Here is a 23,173-nt window from a genome sequence, read left to right on the forward strand (position 1 = left end):
TGATATCAATGTAGGAGATATTAAAGTCAGTTCTTGACTGCCCTCAGATAATTCTATATGCTTACATAAATAGGATATAATTCTTTAAGAGCATCTAGCTAAATTAAATAATTGCTCTTACCTGGCAAACATAGAAAGAAAATCAGTAAAAAACAGAAAATGAATAAAAATATGAAAATAAACAAAAATCAGCATCAATTGCATTCTTAGTAGATTAACTACAGAACTATAAAAAAAACTAAAACACATTTCAGCTATTCATGCACAATCTTTAATGAAAGCACAAACTAAATATAAAAATAACAGAATAATATAGAACAACAAGTAAAACAGGTATTGATGGTATCCAAATGAATAAACATATAAAATAAGAATTAGTCAAACATACAACACAGAAGAGTGTCCAAATCAATCTTAAAATATGAATCCGAGAACTGAATTAGGAACAAGCATTTGTTCAAAGGATGAAAATCATATCAAAAGGCTTAGGTTTTATTGATTATTCATAATAGTGCTTTAACAGCACCCAAAAGGGGGAAAATCATCAATTTACTGAACTTCCTAACATTCTGTGGTTTCTATCCAGCCATTTCAGAGCACAAATTTTAACTGTGACAAGCATATAGCCATTTACACTAAAACATCAGAAACAATTCAATTTGTAAACTGACATATAACTAATATTTTAAGAACCCTCTATGATCAGGTTAACTGTAACATTCATTTGAAAAGGGTCGGTTTTCAGGTATCAGAATGACTGTCTTCCAGATTTTTGGCAAATTAATGCAACCATATTTGTTGAGGTTAGAGGAGTGCTTCATACCAAATGCTGATTCTAAATACAGCCTTTGGACTTATAGCAATTTCTGTGTAAAATTGATCTTCCATTGAATCCGATGCGAAAGAGCATGGTCTGCTAGTCTCGACTTGATATTAAAAATGATTGCGGATGTAACTTTCAGCTATTTGTATAACCTGGCTCCCCTCCTCAATTTTACACTAGTTTAATGACTCAATAAGATAATTATAATATATTATTAGGCAAACCTAAATTACCACCAACATATGTGAACTGATAGTTAATTAAAAATTAATGACTTTGATACAAATTAATTTTTACTCAAAAAAGATGTAAACTTACCATATTTAATAAGCCAATCATTAATGGCAACCTTGAGCCTGATGAGATCCTGCTAATTTTTCAATATCAGGTTCAATGTTCAACAAACGAAGTTTCAAGTCTCCTCTTTCACTTATTTGCAATCTATTTTGCTGCTTAGCTAACAATTGCGACACGACGCTGAATTCTTTCTTGACCAAGAATGAGCAGCAATTTTATTTCTTGCGAAAGCTGAGGATACTTGCATTACATGTTTGGCCAGAATCTTTCATACCCACGATGTTGAAATTGTACTTGAGCTTCAAAATAATTTTTTAAGTCAATAAATTCTTCACATAAATTTGGATGAACAAAAGTGGCATCAGAAAGAAATGGATTTATGACCCAATTATATTTTAAGCTCATCAAAGTCTTTGAAACCGATCATCAAGTCTTCTTTCAGTGTCAGAAGATGGGAACAATAACAATCCAGGTTGGCTGAGCGGCTAGTGTATCTGCTCTCCAGCCAAAATGCTGCAGGTTCGAATCCTGCCATGGGTATGGATGTTTGCGATTGTCTGTGGAAATACCAGTGGTAGTGGTCGGCAGTTGATTATATGTTGGAATTAAAAAGAAAAGAAAAACAACACGATTTACATCATAAATACACTAAGTACACTAGAAGGTCCAAAGTTTTTCTGCCCAGAATGTGGCCAGATCACAAGCATTAGGGGTCGCAACTTAAAAAGAGACTACATATTACTCAATATAATGTCCCATTTACACCATATATCTGTAGCGTTTTGAATAGTTTCCTCTTGGCACCTTGTCATAGGCCTTTACCAGATTTACAAAACTTAAATACAAATCCTTGTTATATTCCTAAGATCACTCAACTATTTGTCTTAAAATGACAATCTGATCCTGACAGTCTCTATATGGCCTGCATCCAGCTTCTTCACCAAGCTTCCTTTCCACAAATTTTCTTAACCATTTCTCAAGTATACCTGCATTAATCTTACCAGGAACACCCAAAAGGGAAAGTAATCTGTAATTATCACATTTACTTTTATTTCCTCTTTTATAGACAGGCACTATGAGAGCTGTATTCCAATCATATTGGAATTTGATCTTCTGAATCATGCTATGTTGCCAAAGTAAAACTGTTTTTTACCTCAAATTTAAGCATTTCTGGTCAAATATCATCTACTCCAGCTGCTATTCCACAGTGAGATTTCTGATGGATTTTTCTACTTCAAATATTGATGAGTATTCCTGATTGCATTCCTGAGTGTTTTCTACGACTATGCTATCACTGCTTGTTTCATTTTAGAAACCTTTCAAGGTAATTACTTCAGATATCTAGAATATCTTTATCTTCAGTTTTAAAGTCATCTTTATAGTCTGATTCCTTTTACAATATTCTTTCCTCTTTTTCTAAGCTTTTTCGGTAGCCTCCAGAATATTGTGATACTTTCCTGATATTTATTTTTCATGTTCTTACCAAAGTTTAACCATGACTTTTGTGTACCTAGTTATACACAGTGCTTTACTTTCTTACATTTTTCTCTGTATGAGCGCAATCTGACTTGCTTGCTAGAAACTGTCAATACACTTCCTTCTTTTCCTTTACTGCCTCTTTAATTTCCTAAGACTACCAGGGAATTCGGATTTTCATATAATCGCAGACAGCGTAACCAGATGTTCCCCACTGGATGAATCAATTAATGTTTTCTTTAAGGTTTGTCATTGAATATCCAAGATTTGGTTCTTGTGTTCAAAATCTTTCATTTTTTCTTGAATAATGTTTGCATCTTTGAATCTATAGTTCAATTCAGAAAACTGCTCAACTTTGAATTGTTTTAGAAGTTTCTTATACACCATTCTTTTCAATAAGAAATTTAATTTTATTCTGTTCAAAATTAAATGTGCTCACTTTCAATTTCAAATCAACTGTACCAGTGGGAAAACACTGCTATCAACAAGAACATAGTCAATGAGACTTCTTATTTCTTGCATCTTCCCTCTATGTGAATCTGTGCAAATTGTTATTTTGGAACACGGTGTTAGTAATAACTAGTCACATCCTTAACAGAAATTCAGCAGGTACTTACCATTATTATTAGCTTACTCTTTTCTCCAAAGTTTCCCAAAATATTTCTCTGTGTCTGGTACTTATTTCTTACTCTGCTGTTTATATCTCCAACAATAACCAATATTTCCTTTTTTCTTATGTCAGATGTCATCTTTAATGCCTCCACTTCTCCCTTAGCATACCTCCTGTGGGACCATGAGCACAAATAAGTCTCATTGTACAGTTCCTCGTTTTGATAAATGCTCACATTACTCTACTTGATACTGCCTGCCATTCAAGAAGATTATTTTCATATTTAGTGTTGAATACTATAGCTACTCCTTTTCTCTAATCATTATTGCATGAATATAACATCTGATATTTGTTGCTTTGAAAGATCTCACCTGCTTTGTCTTCGTTTCATTAACAACTATTATGTCAAGCTGGTATTTATCCAATACTTCTGACAGTTCCATTTCTTTTCCATAGATGCATCTTATGTTAAAATGATACCAATCTTGAACTCTGCTGATGTTGAGTTGGGATATGTTCTGGGATTTGTTCTAGCAGCTGATTTTTCGCTGTTTGCCCTGATTCTCTGATGAAAACAACAGTGGCCTTGTTTAAATGGAAAATGCCCCACCCAGCATAAAACTGGTGATGCTGTACCATCATTTTGCATTATGGTTTAAAGCCAATAAGAATACAATTTGGTCAGCTAAATCCCAAACTGACAGCCCATCTTTGTTCATTCAATATGCAGTAGATACCTAACAGAGTATACAATGAGAAGGTTAGGGCTAGACATTAGATCAGAAGCCCAGAGGTCAGTTCTCTGATTTCCTTAAAAGGCTATGCAGAGGTCTTCTCCTCTCTGTTATCCAGCTTTAACTCTTAAGCACACCTAAAAAATTACAAGAAATCTGAAATAAAGTCTTAAAATTATAAAAATTATAGAAAACTATCTTCAGAAAACTACATCACAGCTTCTATAAATAATAGATCAATTTGAAAGAAAAATCGTTGAAAAGAAACTAATAAGGAAACAGTAATTGTGTCAGATTATCAAATATGGTTACTCTCCTAGAAGATTATTCATTATGATTTTCACCATTTTATTGCTGTAATAAAAGAATTCAGCATTTTTTCCCAGAGCAGCCCATCTAAAATCTGTAAACTGCATTAAATAAATATTTAATCACTCACTATCCTACTGCTAGTCTGGTTGGCCAACTGAATAGTGGCTGCGTCTTTCCAATTAACAAACTATGGACACTTGACATGGACATCTGAGAATGTCTTTAGGTAGAAGATGAATTTCATTTCACATTACCTGCTTATGGGAAGCTGTGCAATAAAAGTTCTATGTTTGGTCTCTAGAGCAAGGTTTCAGATACTCTTACCCTTAAGCCCACAGATGGTACTGGTATATAGGTTTAAGTATAGATTTCATGATATAGGTTTCCAACCTTTCATGGATGAAATTCACATACTATAAATAAACGACCTACAAGAATAAAAAAAAATGTGCATTACATGCTTCAGTCTGAAATTCAACTAATCAAGACAGTGTTTATAATAATCTCACAAAATGCTACCACTTTCCTACTGTCTGAATCAACTGGTTCACAATTAACAAAAACTGCAACAGCATTTATATAGTAATGCCATTCATTATATCATACCAACCTAATCCAGAAATAATTAAGAAATAAATAATGATTACCGCATGTAAAATGCAAACTTATTTGCTCCTATATATTTCATCCTTGGTACAAGGACACCATCAGGGAAAATCAGTAAACATTCTTCCTGATTTCTTTTGAGCCTAGCTAGCCATATCTACATGCAATAGTCCTGATGTGGTCATATCAAAGCCTTGTAACATGGGAGATAACCTCCTCTTTCCTTCTTACAAGTCAGATAACTGCAGTTTTCTTCAGGACTGCAGTTATCTATTACAATGCTTTAACTACCTTAGCAATGTGGCTCTCAACAATTCTCTGTCACTATAACCCCCAATCTCTAGCTTCATTGACTACTAGCAAATTCTCATTACTCTGGAATGTCCTCAGTCCAAAATAAATAACCACACTCATTTAGAAACAATGAATTAACAGTCATTGGCATTTGCCTATATAACCAGCATTTTAGCCTTCAGGAATTATGTATCAGCAATGTCCCTTATCGCTCTTCCTAACTTAGCATCATCAGCAAATAATTGAATATCACCATTCAGACCATCCCAAATATCAAGAAACATACAAAGTAAACAAATACAGAACAAATAAAATGACCAAATACAGAACTCAGTAGTATTTCAATAGTCACCTTACTTCACTTAGAACCTCCGTATCTTTCTTTCTGATAGATGTCAGTCAGCAACTCTTCTATCCACATCACAAGTTTATTTTGTATACCCACCCCTTTCACTATGTATAAGAACCTCACACATGGAATCAAGCCACACAGCTTGCCAAAATCATGGTAAATCCATTTCTCTTAGCCAGCTCTGCTCTCACCCTATTATAGAATAGAATGCCAAAGCAAAATTAACTCTTAACAAAACCATGCTGCTCTTATAGGGAGTTGTGATGCTATGTGTACACTTTAGGATGCATTTTCTAACTAGCCTTTCCAAAACACTGATGACCACATTAGCAATACTGATTGGTCTATAATTCATTACATTCTAATGCCACACTTCTTTAATAGAACTATCTTGCTCCTTCTGCTTAATCACACTGGCACTGAGACTCAAGTTGAACAACCAGATAATGGGTGCTGTCTTGCATGACTTCAGAACCAGGTGCCAATATCCATTCCAATTTTAATGTGATGTTTGAATCTAGCTCTTGTAATAGCTTTAATGCCTCTGACTCACCTACCTGTAGTCTTTCATCCAGTTTCTCCCCATGCCTTCAGAGGCTAATCGATCTGTCAGGAATGTACATCTAACTAAACTGAATACTACAACATACCTATCTCTATTGTATCACACAGTTTGTAAAATGCACACATTCAGTGCTGATCAAACATACTGTAACATGTGACTGCTTGTGACTATCACAAGCAAAAATTCTATATGCTGCTTCATTAAGACCAACATATATCTAGGGTTAATGAATATAGAGACTTCACTGTAATGAGCTGTGTGCTCTTGCAATGTCACTTGTCAATTGGTGCAGTCATGTTCTTTATGTGTTTATTTGTAAATGCATTTCAAACTGTGCACACCTGCACAAGAAAGAGATTGCAAGGAACAAACAACCTGTCAATTTCAATATTGGTTCCCGAACCAACTGTTTCTTCTTTTAAAGTGGATAACCATTTACATTTTCTTAATTTTATGTCCAAAATACCCTGGAAACTTTCTTACACTTGCCTTTTTTCTATAAAATAAATACATGTTGCATTGAGATATCTGCAAGGACTATGTATCAATATCTTCCCTCCTTTAATTTGCAGTTGTCTTTAAGACACACCAGTAAATGAAAACATAGGGTAAATGCTTTATTTGAAATTCCACAAAGTACAAAACAGGTCTCATCTACTCAAATGTTTTCTTTTTATTAATTATCTTGATAACTCTTCATCATATTGTAATGAATTCCAATGAAAGATGAGGGTAAAATATAATTAGCCCACTTGTTTAATTTTCAATGTTAACCCTTGCAAGTAATGCAGGCAATGAGAACTTGTAGTCATTCCTGAAAAACAATGGGGTTAGGAAGCACTGAGGTTCAGATTCTCATTGTTGAGAATGCAGAACAGGCTACAAGCAGAGGTTCATGGTGCTGTTCAGTGGAATACACATGTCTATATTAATAAATATTAACTAAATTTATTTAGTTAATATTTATATTTTAGTTAATATTTTAGACCTCTTCATTATCCGTCCATTTGATTTTTTACATCCTTTTTCAAATCCACATCTCAAAGCTTTCCAAAATCTTAATTTCTTCTTTCTTCAATGTCCAAGTTTCAGCTGCATAGAGGGCAACACTCCACACATAACATTTTAGTAGTCTTTTCTTTAGGTTTCTGTCCATTTTACTTCTGAATAAATTCCATTTTCTATTACAGGCATCTCTTCTCATCACTATTCTTGCTTTATGTCACTGTTACATCTTCCATCACTGCTAATCACACTTCCTAGATATTTAAACATCCTTATTTGATTCAATTTTTCCCCATTTATTCTGATATCCATATTTGCCTCTTTCCTTGCTATTTTTATTACCTTTGTTTTTCTTATGTTATTTTCATTCCATAATTGATACAGGATTCTATTAATCTGTTCAACAGATGTTGTAGTCCTGTTTCAGTATTTGATAATAATGCCTTGTCATCTGAGTAGCATACTGCAAATATCTGTCTACCTCCAATCTTTATTCCGTCCTCTGAATTCTCCAGTGCTTCTTTTAACATTGGTTCAGAATACATGTTAAACAAAATTGGTGCCAGAGAACAGCCTTGTCTTACTCCTCATCCAATGATACCTGGTTCTGTTGTATGATATATGTCTCTCACCATGGCTGTTTGTCCCATGTATAGTGAAATAATTAGCCTTCTGTCTTTCCAATCTATACCAATCTTTTTCCATTATTTCCACCATCTTATCCCATTTTACAAAGTCAAAAGCTTTTTCAAAATCTATATAACAGATATTAACTTCTTTATTCATGTCCAGACTTCTTTCACTTATTATTCTTAGTAGTCCAATCACATCTCCTGTCCCCCTACTCTCCCTAAAATCAAACTGATCTCCAAGAAATTCTTCCACCTTAGATGCAATTCTCCATGTTAGAATTCTCATAAATATTTTTGATGTATGGGAAATGAGGCTTATTGTTCTAAAATCCTTGCAGTTCACTGCATTACTTTTCTTTGGTATAAGTATAAATATTAAGGTCATAAAATCTTTTGGTAATTCTCCTTTGTTATAAATTAAATTTATTATTTTGGTTATTTCTTCAGTTCCTTTCTTCTGAAGTTGTTTCAGGAATTCTGCAGGTATTTCATCTATTCCTTCTGCCTTTCCACATTTTATTTCTTTAATGGCGATTTCTACTACTGTCTTCAAAATCTCTGGGCCTAAATCTTCTTTATTTACCTTCTTTATATCTTCTAATGGCAACTCATTTGGTCTATTTTCCTTGTCATCAGTTGAAATCAACCAACTACTAACCCTGTATAAATCCCAAATCCACCCATCCTTAGAATGCAAATTTGGGATGGTGCAACTTAAATCTTCTTAAAAAATCTTGATGTTGTCCAGAGGAGAGCAATTCAGCTCATAGATGACTCTTCCTGCACAGGCTCACTTTAACTCTGCTATCTCAGAGATGCAATTTTTCAGCTCTGTGTCTCTTCTACAGGCACTTCCATGGTTACTGCTCTAGTGAATTGCCAAACATCATTCCTCCACTTACTGTTAAGCCTGTTAAAACAAGAGTTGCAGCTGTCCAACTGCAAACTGATTGTACCTGCTTTCTCTTTCTTATTTATTCCCTCTACCTCTGTCCTCTGGAACAGCCTTCCCTATGATGTGTTTCCCAATGATTTCAAATGCTCTTTAAGAAGAATGTCAATAAGTTTCTTCTTTCTTAACCATTATCTGCACCTCGCACACTGCACTGAGGTGCTATAGATCCTTGTACCTCTCATGCGTGGAATAAATATTTTTTAAAAAAATGTATTTATTACACTAAACATCAACTTGAGTGATAAGCAACATCCAAGCTTCCATACCAGACAAACAGATGTTGTGAGTGCATCTTCAATTAATGTTTTCAAAGTTGTTATGGGTATTTTGGTTGTGTGAGCTGTGATAGGCCCTTCCTTGATGGGTTATTAACATCCTAGATGAATATACAAAATAAAATTTTAGAAGACTAAAAAAAAAAATTGCACAAAACTGATGACTTCAAGCTAAACCATTTAAATTTTACTATTGTAAAACAAAATTGTTGGTGATTTTAACTGTCAGCCTTTGGCTTCTTTGAAATGTAATTTGGTTTAAAAATGTGCATTTTTATCCAATATCTTCTAAACATATAACTAATGCCAAACATGATACGTTCAGAGCTCTAGAATTTACATATATAACAAAATTTCTTTTGTAATATAGAATATTACAAAAGAAAGTATCAAATATGACCTTACCATTTGTAGAGAGAGCACACAGATTATCTGGTATTCTAGAAAGTTGAAGAACCAATGCTGACGCTCTAATTTTTTCAGGGGTATCTTCATACAGAAGTTCAATATAATTATCCAAATTACTGATTGTAGCCATTTCATCTACCTCAGTGCTCTCTAATCCTTCTTTCTCTTTCTCAAAATAATTCTTTCCATCATATTCTACTTCAGCTCTTCGTAAATCTGAAAATGTTTAGTTTCATTATTTAAAATAGATTAGTATATTACTCAACATGCCAATAAACAACATTCCTTTAAATTGCTTTTAAGTTCAAAAATTCCTGCTGGGAATTCCACAAGCATTTTCAATATGAGGATTTACTATACAAAAGTAATAGTAGATTAGTGTATCAGTTATAATTCTGTAAACTGCTCATAAAACTAGTGTGGATGAGCATTTAGAACATTAGCAATCTTATGTTTTAGATAAGTGAAGATAACTTATTTTAGATAAAATAACTCAGTAAAATTAACAAAAATAAATACAGGATATAATAATACTACTACTACTTGTTTCACCTTTAGAAAGAGTCACTTCCTTCCTTGTCTGTAAATAGTACAGTAACTGCTCAACCTCATGAATTCTAGAAGGCGGGATTAATGAACATTTGTCTACAATTTCTGTAGCCAGAGTTGCTAGATCAGTAGATTCATTCAGGCTTTTTACTCTGATACTGTAAAAAAATCAATCAATAAATAAATAAAATAAAATAATAAAAATAAACTTATCAAAATAAAATAATGTGCTAAACATTAAACTGATCTAAAAATAGAAAAACTGTCTCAAATTGTCTAAGTAACAAATTAAATGTGTATTTATAGAACACCTGAGATTTTTGCAATAATTTTCATAATACCAAGACTAATTATAGTCACACAAACACAGCACTAATGTACTATAGATTTTGTGATCTTTTTGTATACAGGACAGATATTAAAAAAAAGTTTCTCTTGGTGATACATGCCTTCCCTCTTTATTTATTTTTTAATAAATCAATCTTCTAGCCTTAAAGATTAATTTATAAAATCTTCCCCATCCATTTTGAATGGCATCGGTATATATCTAATGGGTATAATCCCCACAAATTAAATGCTATATAAATTATTATCATTATATGGTATCTCTATGGAGTCTAGAGACTCATCATGGAAGACCCAAACAAACTATTATACACACAAAACGTATCATACCTCTCCTTAAACTCATTCACTGTAAGGGAGCTCACAACTAATTCTGGCAATCCATTCCACTCATTCACCACTCTCCATGAAAAAAATCTTGTCTGCACAACCTTACTAACCACTCTTACACAACTTCCACGGATGGCCCCGTGGTTCTCTGACTATTTACCATATATTGAAAAATTTCCTTTGCATCAATTTCATAAATCCCCTTCAATATCTTAAAAGTTTCTTTAATGTCCACTCTTTTCCACCTCTCAACTCAACTTTGTAACCCACAAACCTTCAACCTGTCCTCAAAAGGAGAATGCCACAGACCTGTCACCAGCTTAATCACTCGTCTCTGAATCTTCTCTACCACCTTGGCGATCACCTGGTCACCAAGAAACCCAGGTGATCACAGCCTTATAAGAGGGATAATAACTTCCCTCTCATTACATGTTAGTGTGTTTTTCAACACCCAAGTAATCCTTTGAGCCATTTTACCAACTTTTGCAATGTGCCCTCTGAACTTCAATTCTCTGTCCACCATTATCCCAAAGTCCATAGCTTCATCAATTTCCTGCAATCCAGTACTATCAATATGATACACCATATGCAACCTTTTCAACTGAAGTGCATAACCTTACAATTTTCAACATTAAATTGAATCATTATCCTTAGCCCACAATGCCAATTTATTTAAATCATCCTGCAAAATATTTACATCACCTTTATCAACTAATGCTCTCCCCAATTTTGCATCATCTGCAAGCAATTGAATATCCCCTCTTAAATCTTTCCCTATATCACTGATATACAAATTAAATAGTGGCCCTAGGATACAAATTAAATAGTGGTCCTAGTACAGAACCTTGAGGTACTCCACTAGTCACCCTCATTCTCCTAGATTCTACTCCATCATATACCACTCTCTGGTATGTTTGTCATCCCCCCCCCATCATCCAGGCTACTAGCTTCATATCCATTCCCATTTGCTTCAACTTTTGTAATAGTTTTCCATGTGGTATTCTGTCAAATGCCTTTGCAAAGTCCATGGTGTAGTTATTTTCTTTACCCAATTCTGCTGTCACTTTATTATAAAATGTGAATAAATTACTAAGACAGGTCCTACTGTAAAATCTCTTATGGTGAAATAAAGAAAATTTTTTTCACCTATATCGATTTTACATAGATCATAAAATATATAAAATTAGAAGTATATATAACTATATAACCTGCTTTAATGTATTAAACTTTGTATTATATTGTGAAAATAAGTGAATGTAGAACTATAAGTATATGTAACTAAAAGGATTAGACAGAATTATATTAGTGAGCTGAAGGTGAACAGTAATCTCTAAGGTCACTAAAATATAGGAGTTTTGCTGCCAAGACCTAAAGTAAGCATAGGTGATGTCAGGGTGCTTCCGAAAAATCCGGGAAGTTTGGATGGTAAGACAAGGGACATCGAATGATATAAAAGGTAGTCAGGCAGGCAAAAGGGTTTTTTTCGAATTTTTCTGGAGTCTTGGGAGGAGAAGAGTAGGGAGTCCCTCGAGGAGTCGTCTGGGAGATCTTGGGAAGTTCGCTGGTAGGAAACCCAGTGCAGGGGGAGGGGGGGAGTCAGGAGAGGCCATAAAGAACCTTCCGAGATGTTTTTCGACGAAAGTACCAACTCGCATTTCACCAACTTTCATATGCTGAAACCGGAGCAGTTCTAAACATTACCGAAGAACTATATTACTTTTCCAAAGGAGAGAACTAGCAAGACAACAACTGCCGAATAGTACCCGATCGCAGCCACTTCGCAAGAAAAAGAGGAAGGAACCAGCAAAACTCAACTATACCCCTCAAAAACCCTAGGATTTTACAAGATACTGAGCGCTAGTAAGTAGATTGCTTTATGTTACTGTCCAAGATTGTTTGTGCAGATAATCGATGTTAGTCCTGTTTAATCAACTGTAGTACATAGCAAAGAGGTTAGAAACCAGAGCGTTAGACTGTATGTGCATAAATGAATGGTATAAGTTTGTATATTGATTGTGTTAACTAATGCATAGAACATGTTAAATATAATTTGTCTTAATTTTTATAAAATTGAATGCAAGGCTTTGCGGGTTAAGAACCTTTCACGTGATAAATAAATTGAGTGTGAGATTTCTTTGTTTAATGTCTCAAGTGATTAGCTTTACTTCATAAATTATGATTCAAGCATGTGATATGCCCATTGCTGTTTGTAAAATATTTGTCTTAGTTAAAATAAACATGTCTTGTTTTGTAAATAGCTTGCCTGATCTTTGTTAACCAATGCACTGTCTCACACAACAATTAAGTCTTTTGGGTTACCTTTAGCCTGTTTGGCCAATTTCTTTTTATACTCCAATTTTTCTTTCCATACAACATAATTTTTCTTGCTTATTCTTTATATATTTCAGAATTCCTACGATAATTCTCATGGAATTCTTACAATATTCTTTCTACATCATCATCGATTTGTGGATTGCTTGCTTAATAAGGTTGTACATTATTTCATTCCCACTATTTGTTTTTCAAAGTCTAGGAACACTTTCAAACAATGCAACATATAAGCATCTTTTCAGTGCACTCTCATTTACTAAATGATACTATGAAACCAAACACAGTATACTCCTGAATTTGTCATAATATCCAACTTTGTAATTCAGCATATTTCCTTTTCTATATTTAGCTACTTCCAAGGACAATATGGCATGATCACTGTCATCAACTGGTGGTGAGAGTGATCATTGTTTTCTCGTTTTAATTCATGTTTGTTTGTTTTGGGAGGTTTAATGGTGCAAGGACAACTATGGTCCTGCTGCACCAGAACACATGTAATAAATAAGATGTGTAGGTCTAAAACTTTTTTTTACAAAAATCGAAATAACAATAATCATCATAAATAAAGCATTTCTTAAAAATATACTAGTTAATAAATAAGTAAATTGGCATAACATGCGTAAAAAAAAAAAATGTAAAAGATGGGTATAAAACAGATTTAAAAAGAAGCATAAAAAAAAGTATTAAAATTCGTAAAATATAAATAAAAATCAGATTTTTAAAAGTATATTTACAATAAGTTAAACTAATAAGTATATAATTTATATGAGATGGTGAAGATTAATACTCCATAAAAATTTAAAAACCAGGGTGACAGTCAATGAGTCTGATAAAATATGACTTAATGTATTGGGCTCAGACAGATTATAAAAGTAGCTAAAATAATGACTGCACTCATTGGCAAAATGAGGGCAATCGATTAAAATATGAGTGATGGATAGTCCGACATCACAAAACACATCCACACACAGATTCATGTCATCACCCATCAATAGGAAGAATTGTATACAATGACTGTGATCTATGCAGAGCCAAGCAAGAACAACTTCCTCTGTTCGAACCCTGAACAGGCTGAACTGCCAAATTTAATTTCAGGCTTAATTTGATAGAGCTTATTATTAGTCTCTCTCTCTGCTCCAAGATAACTGCCACTGGGATAGACATTTATGTCTGATAATCTGTGTATGGTACAGGCAGAAGGTGAATGTCTGAGAAACAGGTTGACCTAGCTGCAGTATCTGCAGCCTCTTCCATAACTAAAAGAGGAGCTGCTGGATTCAAGAGAGCACTGGATGTTTCTGGCACTCTAGACTTCTTATTGCCTGAATTATGCACCTTTGGTAGTAATGCAATTTGATGTACTGTATTACAAGCTCTACTGCATACAGCTCAGCTGTAAAGTCACACACTAGTGGAATTTGCACAGATATAATGTTGTCTAGAAAGGCAGAAGATCCCACTAGGTCCTCTGATTCTCAGCCAGTCTGTGTAGGCAAGCACAAAATCAGAGTATTCAGTTCTATGAGCTTCAAAAAAGCTGCTCATAGAGTGGAGGAAAAATTTTCAGTAGCCTGCTCAAAGAAAACCTATATACTAGCTTGTATGATTGCCATGATGGAAGTATGTTTGGTAGTGTCTGAGCTATGTTGTCTACCACAATCTCTAGAGCTTTTATACACAAATCAAAGAGCTTTATGACAGTCTGTTGAGTGTTGTAAGGATTCTCCCATTATGGACAAAAAATAGTGGGTCACATGGGATGGCATTGCAGGGATTTTATTTTTGTTGCATATACTAGAGATAGCTGCTGGAGTTAAAGTGACAAAGGTGGTTCGTTTGCCTCAATGTACAGACTAGGAATAGGTAACTTGAAAAATGCTCCAGTTGCAATTTGAATAGCTTGATGATGAACAGGATCTAGCCATTTCAGTGTACTCCCTGTGACAGAAGCATAGACTTGGAATCCATAATCGAGTCATGATCTTATCAATGCCTAGTACAAACAAAGCAAAGAACATCTGTCAGCAGCCCAATGAGTGGAAGTTGCATAGAATGTTTATTGCTTTATGGCATTTGTCTCATAACTGATTATATGAGGAATAAAACTGAGTTTGCTGTCAAATACGAGTCCCAAGAGCTTGGATACTGATGCAAAAGAGATTACTGATTGTCCTAGGCATAGTTCTGGGTCAGGATGAAGACCATATCTGTGGCCAAAAGTGCACGCAAACTATCTTCTGTTGTGAAAATCTGAAGCTATTTACAAGTGCCCATTTTGACAAATGGTCAATGATATGCTGCAGCCATCTTTCTACAACCTCATGTTACATGAATGACAGAAAATAGTGAAGTCATTCACATAGGCATTGTTTACTAATGGGGGAAGTTTTCTGTTATTGAGTTGACCTTGATTGCAAAATATATGACACTTAAAATTGAGCCTTATGGGACTCCCTCTTATTGGTTATATGGTTGAGAGAGAGCAATTCCCACTCAATACTTGGAAGATTTGGTTAGTTAAGAAGTTCTTGATAAAAAAAGAAGAAGATTTCCTCCAAAACCAAAATTATGTAGGTCTTTCAATATTCCAAATCCCAAACAGTGTCACATGCTTTTTCCATAGCAAAGAAAACTGATTCTGGATGCTCACATTTTAGGAAGCCATCTGCTATGGATACCTCCAGTCGGACTAGATGATCAGTAGTAGAATGATATTTTCAGAAGTCAGATTGTGTTTTTGAAAAAAATGTTGTTTTTCTTAGAAACCATAAAAGATGAGAGTTAGCCTTTTTTTTTACCAATAATCTTGCATAATTAGCAGGTTAAAATAATCAGACAGTAGTTTTTTGAGGACTTCAGATCCATCCTTGGCTTAGGAAAGACAATTATAATTGCCTTTTGCCAGGTATTTTGAAATATGCTCTCACAGAAAATTCTGTTGTAAAGATGCAACAGTTGATCCATGGGAGATGGTGACAGATGATTTACCATCTCGTAATGAATACTGTCTGGTTCAAAAGTAGTTGAATAGCATTTAACCAAAGCAGCTTTCATAGCCTCCACAGACCTCCTCATAGAATTTAAAGGAATGCGGAGAACCAACCTGAGCTTCTGACCTAATGTGTCCAATCCGCACCTTCTCGTGGTGCACCCTGTTGGGTATCTACCTGGATACTGAATGAACGAGGATGGGCTGGCAATTTGGGATTTAGCCGACCAAATTGTATTCTTATTAGTTAAAGCAAAATAAAAAATGATGGTACAACATGACAAAATTTCATGCCGGCTGGGGTGTCACACGGTTAAACAAGGTCCCTGTTGTTTTCGCCAGGGAACCAGGGCAAACAACAAAAAGTGGCTAGAACAAATCTGAAAACATACCCTAACTCAACATCACCAGAGTTAAAGATCGGTACTATGAACATAAGAAGCCTCAATGGCAAAGAAATGGAGCTATCTGAGGAATTAGATAAGTACCATATCGACATAATAGGGGTGACTGAAACAAAAAAGACAAAAACTGGTGAGATCTTTCTGAGCAATAAATACAAAATGTTATATTCAGGAAATGGCAATCAAGGAAAAGAAGGAATAGCCATAGTATTCAACACAAAATACGAGGCTAATCTTCTTGAATGGCAGGCAGTCTCAGGTAGAGTGATGTGGGCAAATATGAGAATGGGGAATTGGACAATGAGACTTATTTATGCCTATGGTCCCACAGAAGGTTCTACTAAGGTAAAAGTGGAGAAATTTTTTAATGCTTTAGAGAAAGCAACTGACACAATGAAAAAGGAAAAGTTGGTCCTTGTTGGGATTCTAAACAGAAGAGTAGGAAATGATTGTCAGACATACAAAAATATTTTGGGAAAATTTGGAGAAAAGAGCAAAGCTAATAATAATGGCAAATACCTGTTGGATTTCTGCTCAGGACATGGACTGGTTATTACTAACATCATGTTCCAACATAAAAATGTGAACAAATTTACATGGAGAGAAGAGGCAAGGAATAAGAAAAGTCTAATTGACTATATTATTGTCGATAGTGATATTTTCTCCTTGGTACAGGACACCAGAGTGTACAGAGGATTTGAAATTGGAAGTGATCACTATTTAGTCTTGAGCAGGACAATATTGAATTTCATATTGAAAAGAATAACACGTAAGAAAGTTTTAAAGCAAATAAAAGTTGAGCAGCTCTCAGATGTGAACTGAAGACTAAAATACACAAAGATTATTGAAGAAAAAATGAAAGAGTTTGAGAACAGGAACCAAACCTTGGAGATTCAGTGGCAAGCCTCGAAGAAAACCCTGATTGATTCAGCCAGAGAGAGAGGCATGTGGTGAGGTTTTCTGCAAGAATAGAAAAATCAGAACAACTCCATGGTGGACACAAGAAGTTAAACAGGCAGTGAAGGAAAAGAAGAAAGCATATCAAAAATTCCTGGCAAATAAGTCAGCTTGTGCTCTTAGAGAATACAGAGACAAATGTAAGAAAGCTGAACACTGTGTAAAATTGGCTAAACAAAAGTCATGGGAGAACTTTGGTAAGAAAATAGAAAGTAAATATCAAGAAGTTAGCAAGATATTCTGGAGGTTGTTGAAGAAGTTCAGAAATGGAGGAAAGAATGCTGTAAAAGAATTAGAAATGACAAAGGTGACATGAAAACATGAGAAAAAGATATACCTGAACTATGGAGTAAGAACTTCGAAAAATTGCTAAATGAAACAACCAGGGATAGCGGTAAAAAACACTCAACAGGCATACAGTCAGGAATACCTATCCATACTTGAAGTAGAAAAAGCCATCAAAGACTTGAAATGTGGAAAAGCTGCAGGAGCAGATGATATTCGAGCAGAAATGCTCAAGTATGGTGATATAAAAGTCTTACAGTGGCTGCACTGCACAGTTCAGAAGGCCTGGACAGAGGGACGAATTCCCGATGATTGGAGTAGAGCTCTAATAGGGCCCATGTATAAAAAGGGTAATAAAACTGAATGTGAGAATTACAGAGGTATTTCCCTACTGAGTGTTCCTGGTAAGATTTATGCAAATATACTTGAGAAACGGTTGAGAAGAATTGTGGAAGAAAAGCTTGCTGAAGAACAAGCTGGATTCAGGCCAAATAGAGGCTGTCAGAATGAGATCTTCACTTTGCGACAAATAGTTGAGAAGTCATGGGAATATAACAAAGATCTGTATTTAGGTTTTGTCAATCAGGAAAAGGCATATGACAAGGTGCCAAGAGAAAAGCTATTCAATACGCTACAGTTATATGGTGTCAATGGCACATTATATTAAGCAATACTCAGTCTCTATTGGAGTTGTAAGTTAGCAGTTAGAATTGAAGGAAGTACAGGAAAATGGTTTAGTGTCAAATCTGGTGTGAGATAAGGATGTACATTATCCCCTCTGTTATTCATTATCTATATGGATCACATTATGAAGGAAAGTGTATTAAACATGATATCAAAATTGGAGATGTTAATGTCAGCTCCTTGCTTTATGCAGACGATGTTATACTTCTAAATAAATCCGCTACAAGTCTGCAAGATTCCCTGACTAAATTTAATAACTGTTGTAATAGATATGGAATGAAGGTCAGCAATAAAAAGACAAAGACAATGAAAATAGGCAGAATTGTTGAAAATGTCAAGTGCATTGTGAACGGAGAACGTGTGGAACAAGTAAAACATTTCAGCTACTTAGGCACGATTTTTAGTGAAGATGGTAAATTGAATATGGAAATAAACAACAGAATCAACAAAGCTGGTATGGTAAGAAGTCAATTGAATAAATTCATATGGAATAAGAGAGAAATTAGTTGGAACACTAAATTAGTTGTATACAAGACAGTGTTCAAACCAGTTTTAACTTATGGATCTAAGAGCTAGGTCTGAAGTAAAACACTTGACCAAAGACTAGAGACCACAGATATGAGAGTCCTGAGAAAGATTAGAGGCGTGAACAGATGGCATCAATGGCAATATCATATTAAAAACGAGGATATTCAGAGAGAACTTGACATTGTCAGCATCCAGGAATGTGCTAGCACAGCTAATCGCAGGTGGTATGGTCACTTAGAATGGGCGATGAGAGATTAGCAAAACAAGTGGTCTCTACCAGGTTGGCAGGAAAATGACCCAGAGGCAGACCAAGATATAGGTGGATTGATACGGTACAAAGTGCCTTAGACGATAGAAATATAAGATCTGATAATGTTGGAGATTATAGTCTTGGCAAGTAACAGACTGATTTGGAGGAAAATTGTAGATAGAAAGTTAGTAGTGATGTAAATTTTTCATGTAGTACTATCATATCCTGTACATCCCTTGAGAGTACATGGCAGGAATTTAATACTGAGTTTTCATTTCATCTTTTGTGAATGGCCTGTTACATTCTTCACTACCTTCCAAAGGAAAGGTGGATGTTGTTTTTTGTTTTTTGCTATTTTTGTGTGTACAAGAAACTCTCAATGGAAAGGGGGGGGAGGAAGGTACTCCCGATGTTTTTTGCAAAAATCTCCTCGAGTGTGTTGGCAACTACTGTTGGATCAGCAACTGTGCAATCATTGTGTTTGAGGATACAGAGCTGTGGTGCATTCTAAGCTTTTTTGGCTGCTGTGCAATAATCATTCCACCATGGCTTAGGGAAACATGGAAACTGATTAAATCTTTAAGGTTTGCAGTCATGACAGCTTGTGTTATACACTGTCACATGATTCACTGCTTCACTGATGGAAGAAGAGTTGACCATTGCATAATCAAGTTTTGCTAATATTGAGATGTGCCCATAAACTTGCTCAACATTCCATCATGACAGAAAAGTGGATATCACAGGAAAGTGATAACTCCCAAATAAATTCTCATTGGTTTCCCACTTGAAGAGTTAAAAAAGGGAAGGTGGGCAGACAGTTAAGTCTATGGCAGTGAATGTTGTTAAGGCATATGGAAGAGGGTATTACTTCCTGTGTTTAGGAGGGAGAGAGAGAGTGTCATTGGCTAGCATATGCTCAACAACTCTTATTGTGATGTTTGTTCAAACACTACCCCACAGTGTTGTGTGCATTTAAATCTCCCATTAAAAGTAAGTGGTGTGATAACTGCAATATGACATCAACGAGATTGTAAGAAATATCTGCAGCAGGAGGGACATCTACTTCTACTTTTGTACTGAGTGACACTTGCTGGTAGTTGTCCACAAGGATGGCAACTCTTCCATGAGTAGGTCCATCCTCTGTCCTGTCCTTACAAATGATGGCAGGATTTTGTAATGTCAGATCATTTCCCAGCTTTAGGTATGTTTCCTGCAGACAGAAGCATACTGGTTAATGCTTCTGCCAGAGGGACCTGATATCATCAATGTTTTGATGGAATTTATGACAATTCCATTATACATATGTTTTCATTATTTCTTTTTGGTGATATCATCTGGCTTCCTGTGTTGAGTAGTTTTGTTTTAAAAAAATTTCCAACCACCTCGTATTTGGATCATTTACAGGAAAATGACAGAAAAGAACAAAAATCTTTCAAAATTATATACAGCAATAACTATACTCTAGCTAGATGGAATTTAATAAAATTTGGCATTTAGGGTGTATATACTTTGACATGTCTGCACAGTTCAATTTTAGTGTTCAATTTAGGATGTATATACCTGAACATGTCTCCAGTTCAATGAGCTCATTTTAATGACAAAATGATTTAACATAATAATTCAGCATTGCCTAAATGGAATTTAATGAAATATGGAATTTAGGATTTCTATTAAAATTAGTCAAATTTTCCAAAGAAATTTGTCAATTTCTGTGTCAATGTTTTTCTCCATTAAAAATAGTAAACTTGTAGATTTTGAAAATGTGCATTAGTTCTGCATGAAGATATTTTAAATGATATTTCTATTCTTACTTTTTATTCTTATTTCTACATATGTATCATCATCATCAAATTCCTGACATGTACCCTCAAGGGATGTACAGGATATGATAGTACTACATGAAAAATTTACATCATTACTAACTTCCTATCTACAATTTTCCTCCAAATAAGTCTATTACTTGTCAAGACCCAATATTATCATTATCAGATCTTATATTTCTATCGTCTAAGGCACATTGTACCGTACCAATCCACCTATATCTTGGTCTTCCTCTGGGTCGTTTTCCTGCCAACCTGGCAGAGAACACTTGTTTTGCTAATCTTTCCTCACCCATTCTGTTTAAGTGACCACCTGAGATTAGCTCTGCTAATGCATTCCTGGATGCCGACAATGTCAAGTTCTTTCCTAATATCCTCGTTTTTAATATGATATTGCCATTGATGCCATTTGTTCATGCCTCTAATTCTTCTCAGGACTCTCATATCTGAGGTCTCTAATCTTTAGTCAAGTGTTTTACTTTTGACCCAGTTCTCAAATCCATAAGTTAAAACTGGTTTGAACACTGTGTTGTATACAGCAAACTTAGTGTTACGACTAATTTCTCTCTTATTCCATATGAATTTATTCAATTGACTTCCTACCATGCCAACTTTGTTGATTCTGTTGTCTATTTCCATATTTAAAATACCATCTTCACTAAAAATCATAAAAAACCTAAGTAGCTGAAATGTTTTACTTATTCCACACATTCTCCATTCACAATGCACTTGACATTTTCAACAATTCTGCCTATTTTCATTGTCTTTGTCTTTTTATTGCTGACCTTCATTCCATATCTATTACAACAGTTACTAAATTTAGTCAGGGAATCATGCAGACTTGTAGCGGATTTATTTAGAAGTATGACACGTCCGCATAAAGCAAGGAGCTGATATTAACATCTCCAATTTTGATATCATGTTTAATACCACTTTCCTTCATAATGTGATCCATATAGATAATGAATACCAGAGGGGATAATGTACATCCTTGTCTCACACCAGATTTAACATTAAACCATCTTCCTGTACATCCTTCAATTCTAACTGCCGACTTACAACTCAAATACAGACTAAGTATTGCTTGATATAATGCCCCATTGACACCATATAACTGTAGCGTATTGAATAGCTTCTCTCTTGGCATCTTGTCATATGCCTTTCCCACATCGACAAAACTTAAATACAGATCTTTGTTATATTCCCATGCTTTCTCGACTATATGTCGTAAAGTGAAGATCTGATCCTGACAGCCTCTATTTGGCCTGAATCCAGCTTGTTCTTCACCAAGCTTTTCTTCCACAATTCTTCTCAACCGTTTCTCAAGTATACCTGCATAGATCTTGCCAGGAACACTCAGTAGGGAAATACCTCTGTAATTCTCACATTCAGTTTTATTACCCTTTTTATACATGAGCCCTATTAGAGCTCTACTCCAATCATCGGGAATTCGTCCCTTTGTCCAGGCCTTCTGAACTGCAGTGCAGCCACTAAGACTTTTATACCACCATACTTCAGCATTTCTGGTCGAATATCATTTACTCCTGCTGCCTTTCCACATTTCCAGTTTTGATGGCTTTTTCTATTTCAAGTATGGATATGTATTCCTGACTGTATGACTGTTGAGTGTTTTTTACCACTATCCCTGGTTGTTTCATTTAGCAATTTTTCCAAGTAATTACTCCATACTTCAAGGATATCTTTTTCTCCTGTTTTCATGTCACCTTTATCATCTCTAACTCCTTTTACAGCACTCTTTCCTCTATTTCTAAGATTCTTCAACAACCTCCAGAATATCTTACCACCCTCTTGATATTTATTTTCTACGTTCTTGCCAAAGTCCTCCCATGACTTTTGTTTAGTTTTACACAGTGTTTCGCTTTCTTACATTCGTCTCTTTATTCTCTAAGAGCAAAAGCTGACTTATTTGCCAGGAATTTTTGATATGCTTTCTTCTTTTCCTTCACTGCCTCTTTAACTTCCCGTGTCCACCGTGGAGTTCTCATTTTTCTATCCTTGCAGACAACCTCACCACATGCCTCTCTGGCTGAATCAATCAGGGTTTTCTTCAAGGCTTGCCACTGAATCTCCAAGGTTTGGTTCCTGTTCTCCAACTCTTTCATTTTTTCTTCAATAATCTTTGTACATGTTAATCTACAGTTCACATCTGAGAGCTGCTCAACTTTTATTCGCTTTAAAACTTTCTTACATGTTATTCTTTTCAATATGAAATTCAATTTTATCCTACTCAAAACTAAATATTGATCGCTTCCAATTTCAAATCCTCTGTACACTCTTGTGTCCTGTACCAGGTAGAAAACATCACTATCAACAATAAGATAGTCAGGGAGACTTTT

At 35.0% G+C, this 23,173-nt stretch overlaps 1 protein-coding gene across 5 annotated transcripts in view; it reads right to left on the reverse strand.

The window, feature by feature from the left end:
* Kap3 (kinesin associated protein 3) overlaps window positions 1-23,173 on the reverse strand; it is a 319,643-nt gene that overhangs the window by 238,615 nt on the left and 57,855 nt on the right. For all 5 annotated transcript variants that reach the window (XR_016549579.1, XM_090406062.1, XM_090406060.1 and 2 more), the window contains 2 exons: window positions 9,897-10,051; window positions 9,342-9,560 (listed from right to left, as the gene is read on the reverse strand). Coding sequence is in view for 4 of the 5 variants with exons in the window: in XM_090406062.1 (XP_090262188.1) it covers window positions 9,342-9,560; window positions 9,897-10,051 (374 nt within the window). In the remaining variant the exon portion in view is untranslated. The remainder of the gene's footprint in view (window positions 1-9,341; window positions 9,561-9,896; window positions 10,052-23,173) is intronic.

The sequence above is a fragment of the Typopeltis vanoorti genome, chromosome 16 (genome assembly GCF_054136105.1).
Source record: "Typopeltis vanoorti isolate ZY-2024b chromosome 16, IOZ_Tvanoo_1.0, whole genome shotgun sequence".
NCBI classification, from domain to species: domain Eukaryota; kingdom Metazoa; phylum Arthropoda; class Arachnida; order Uropygi; family Thelyphonidae; genus Typopeltis; species Typopeltis vanoorti.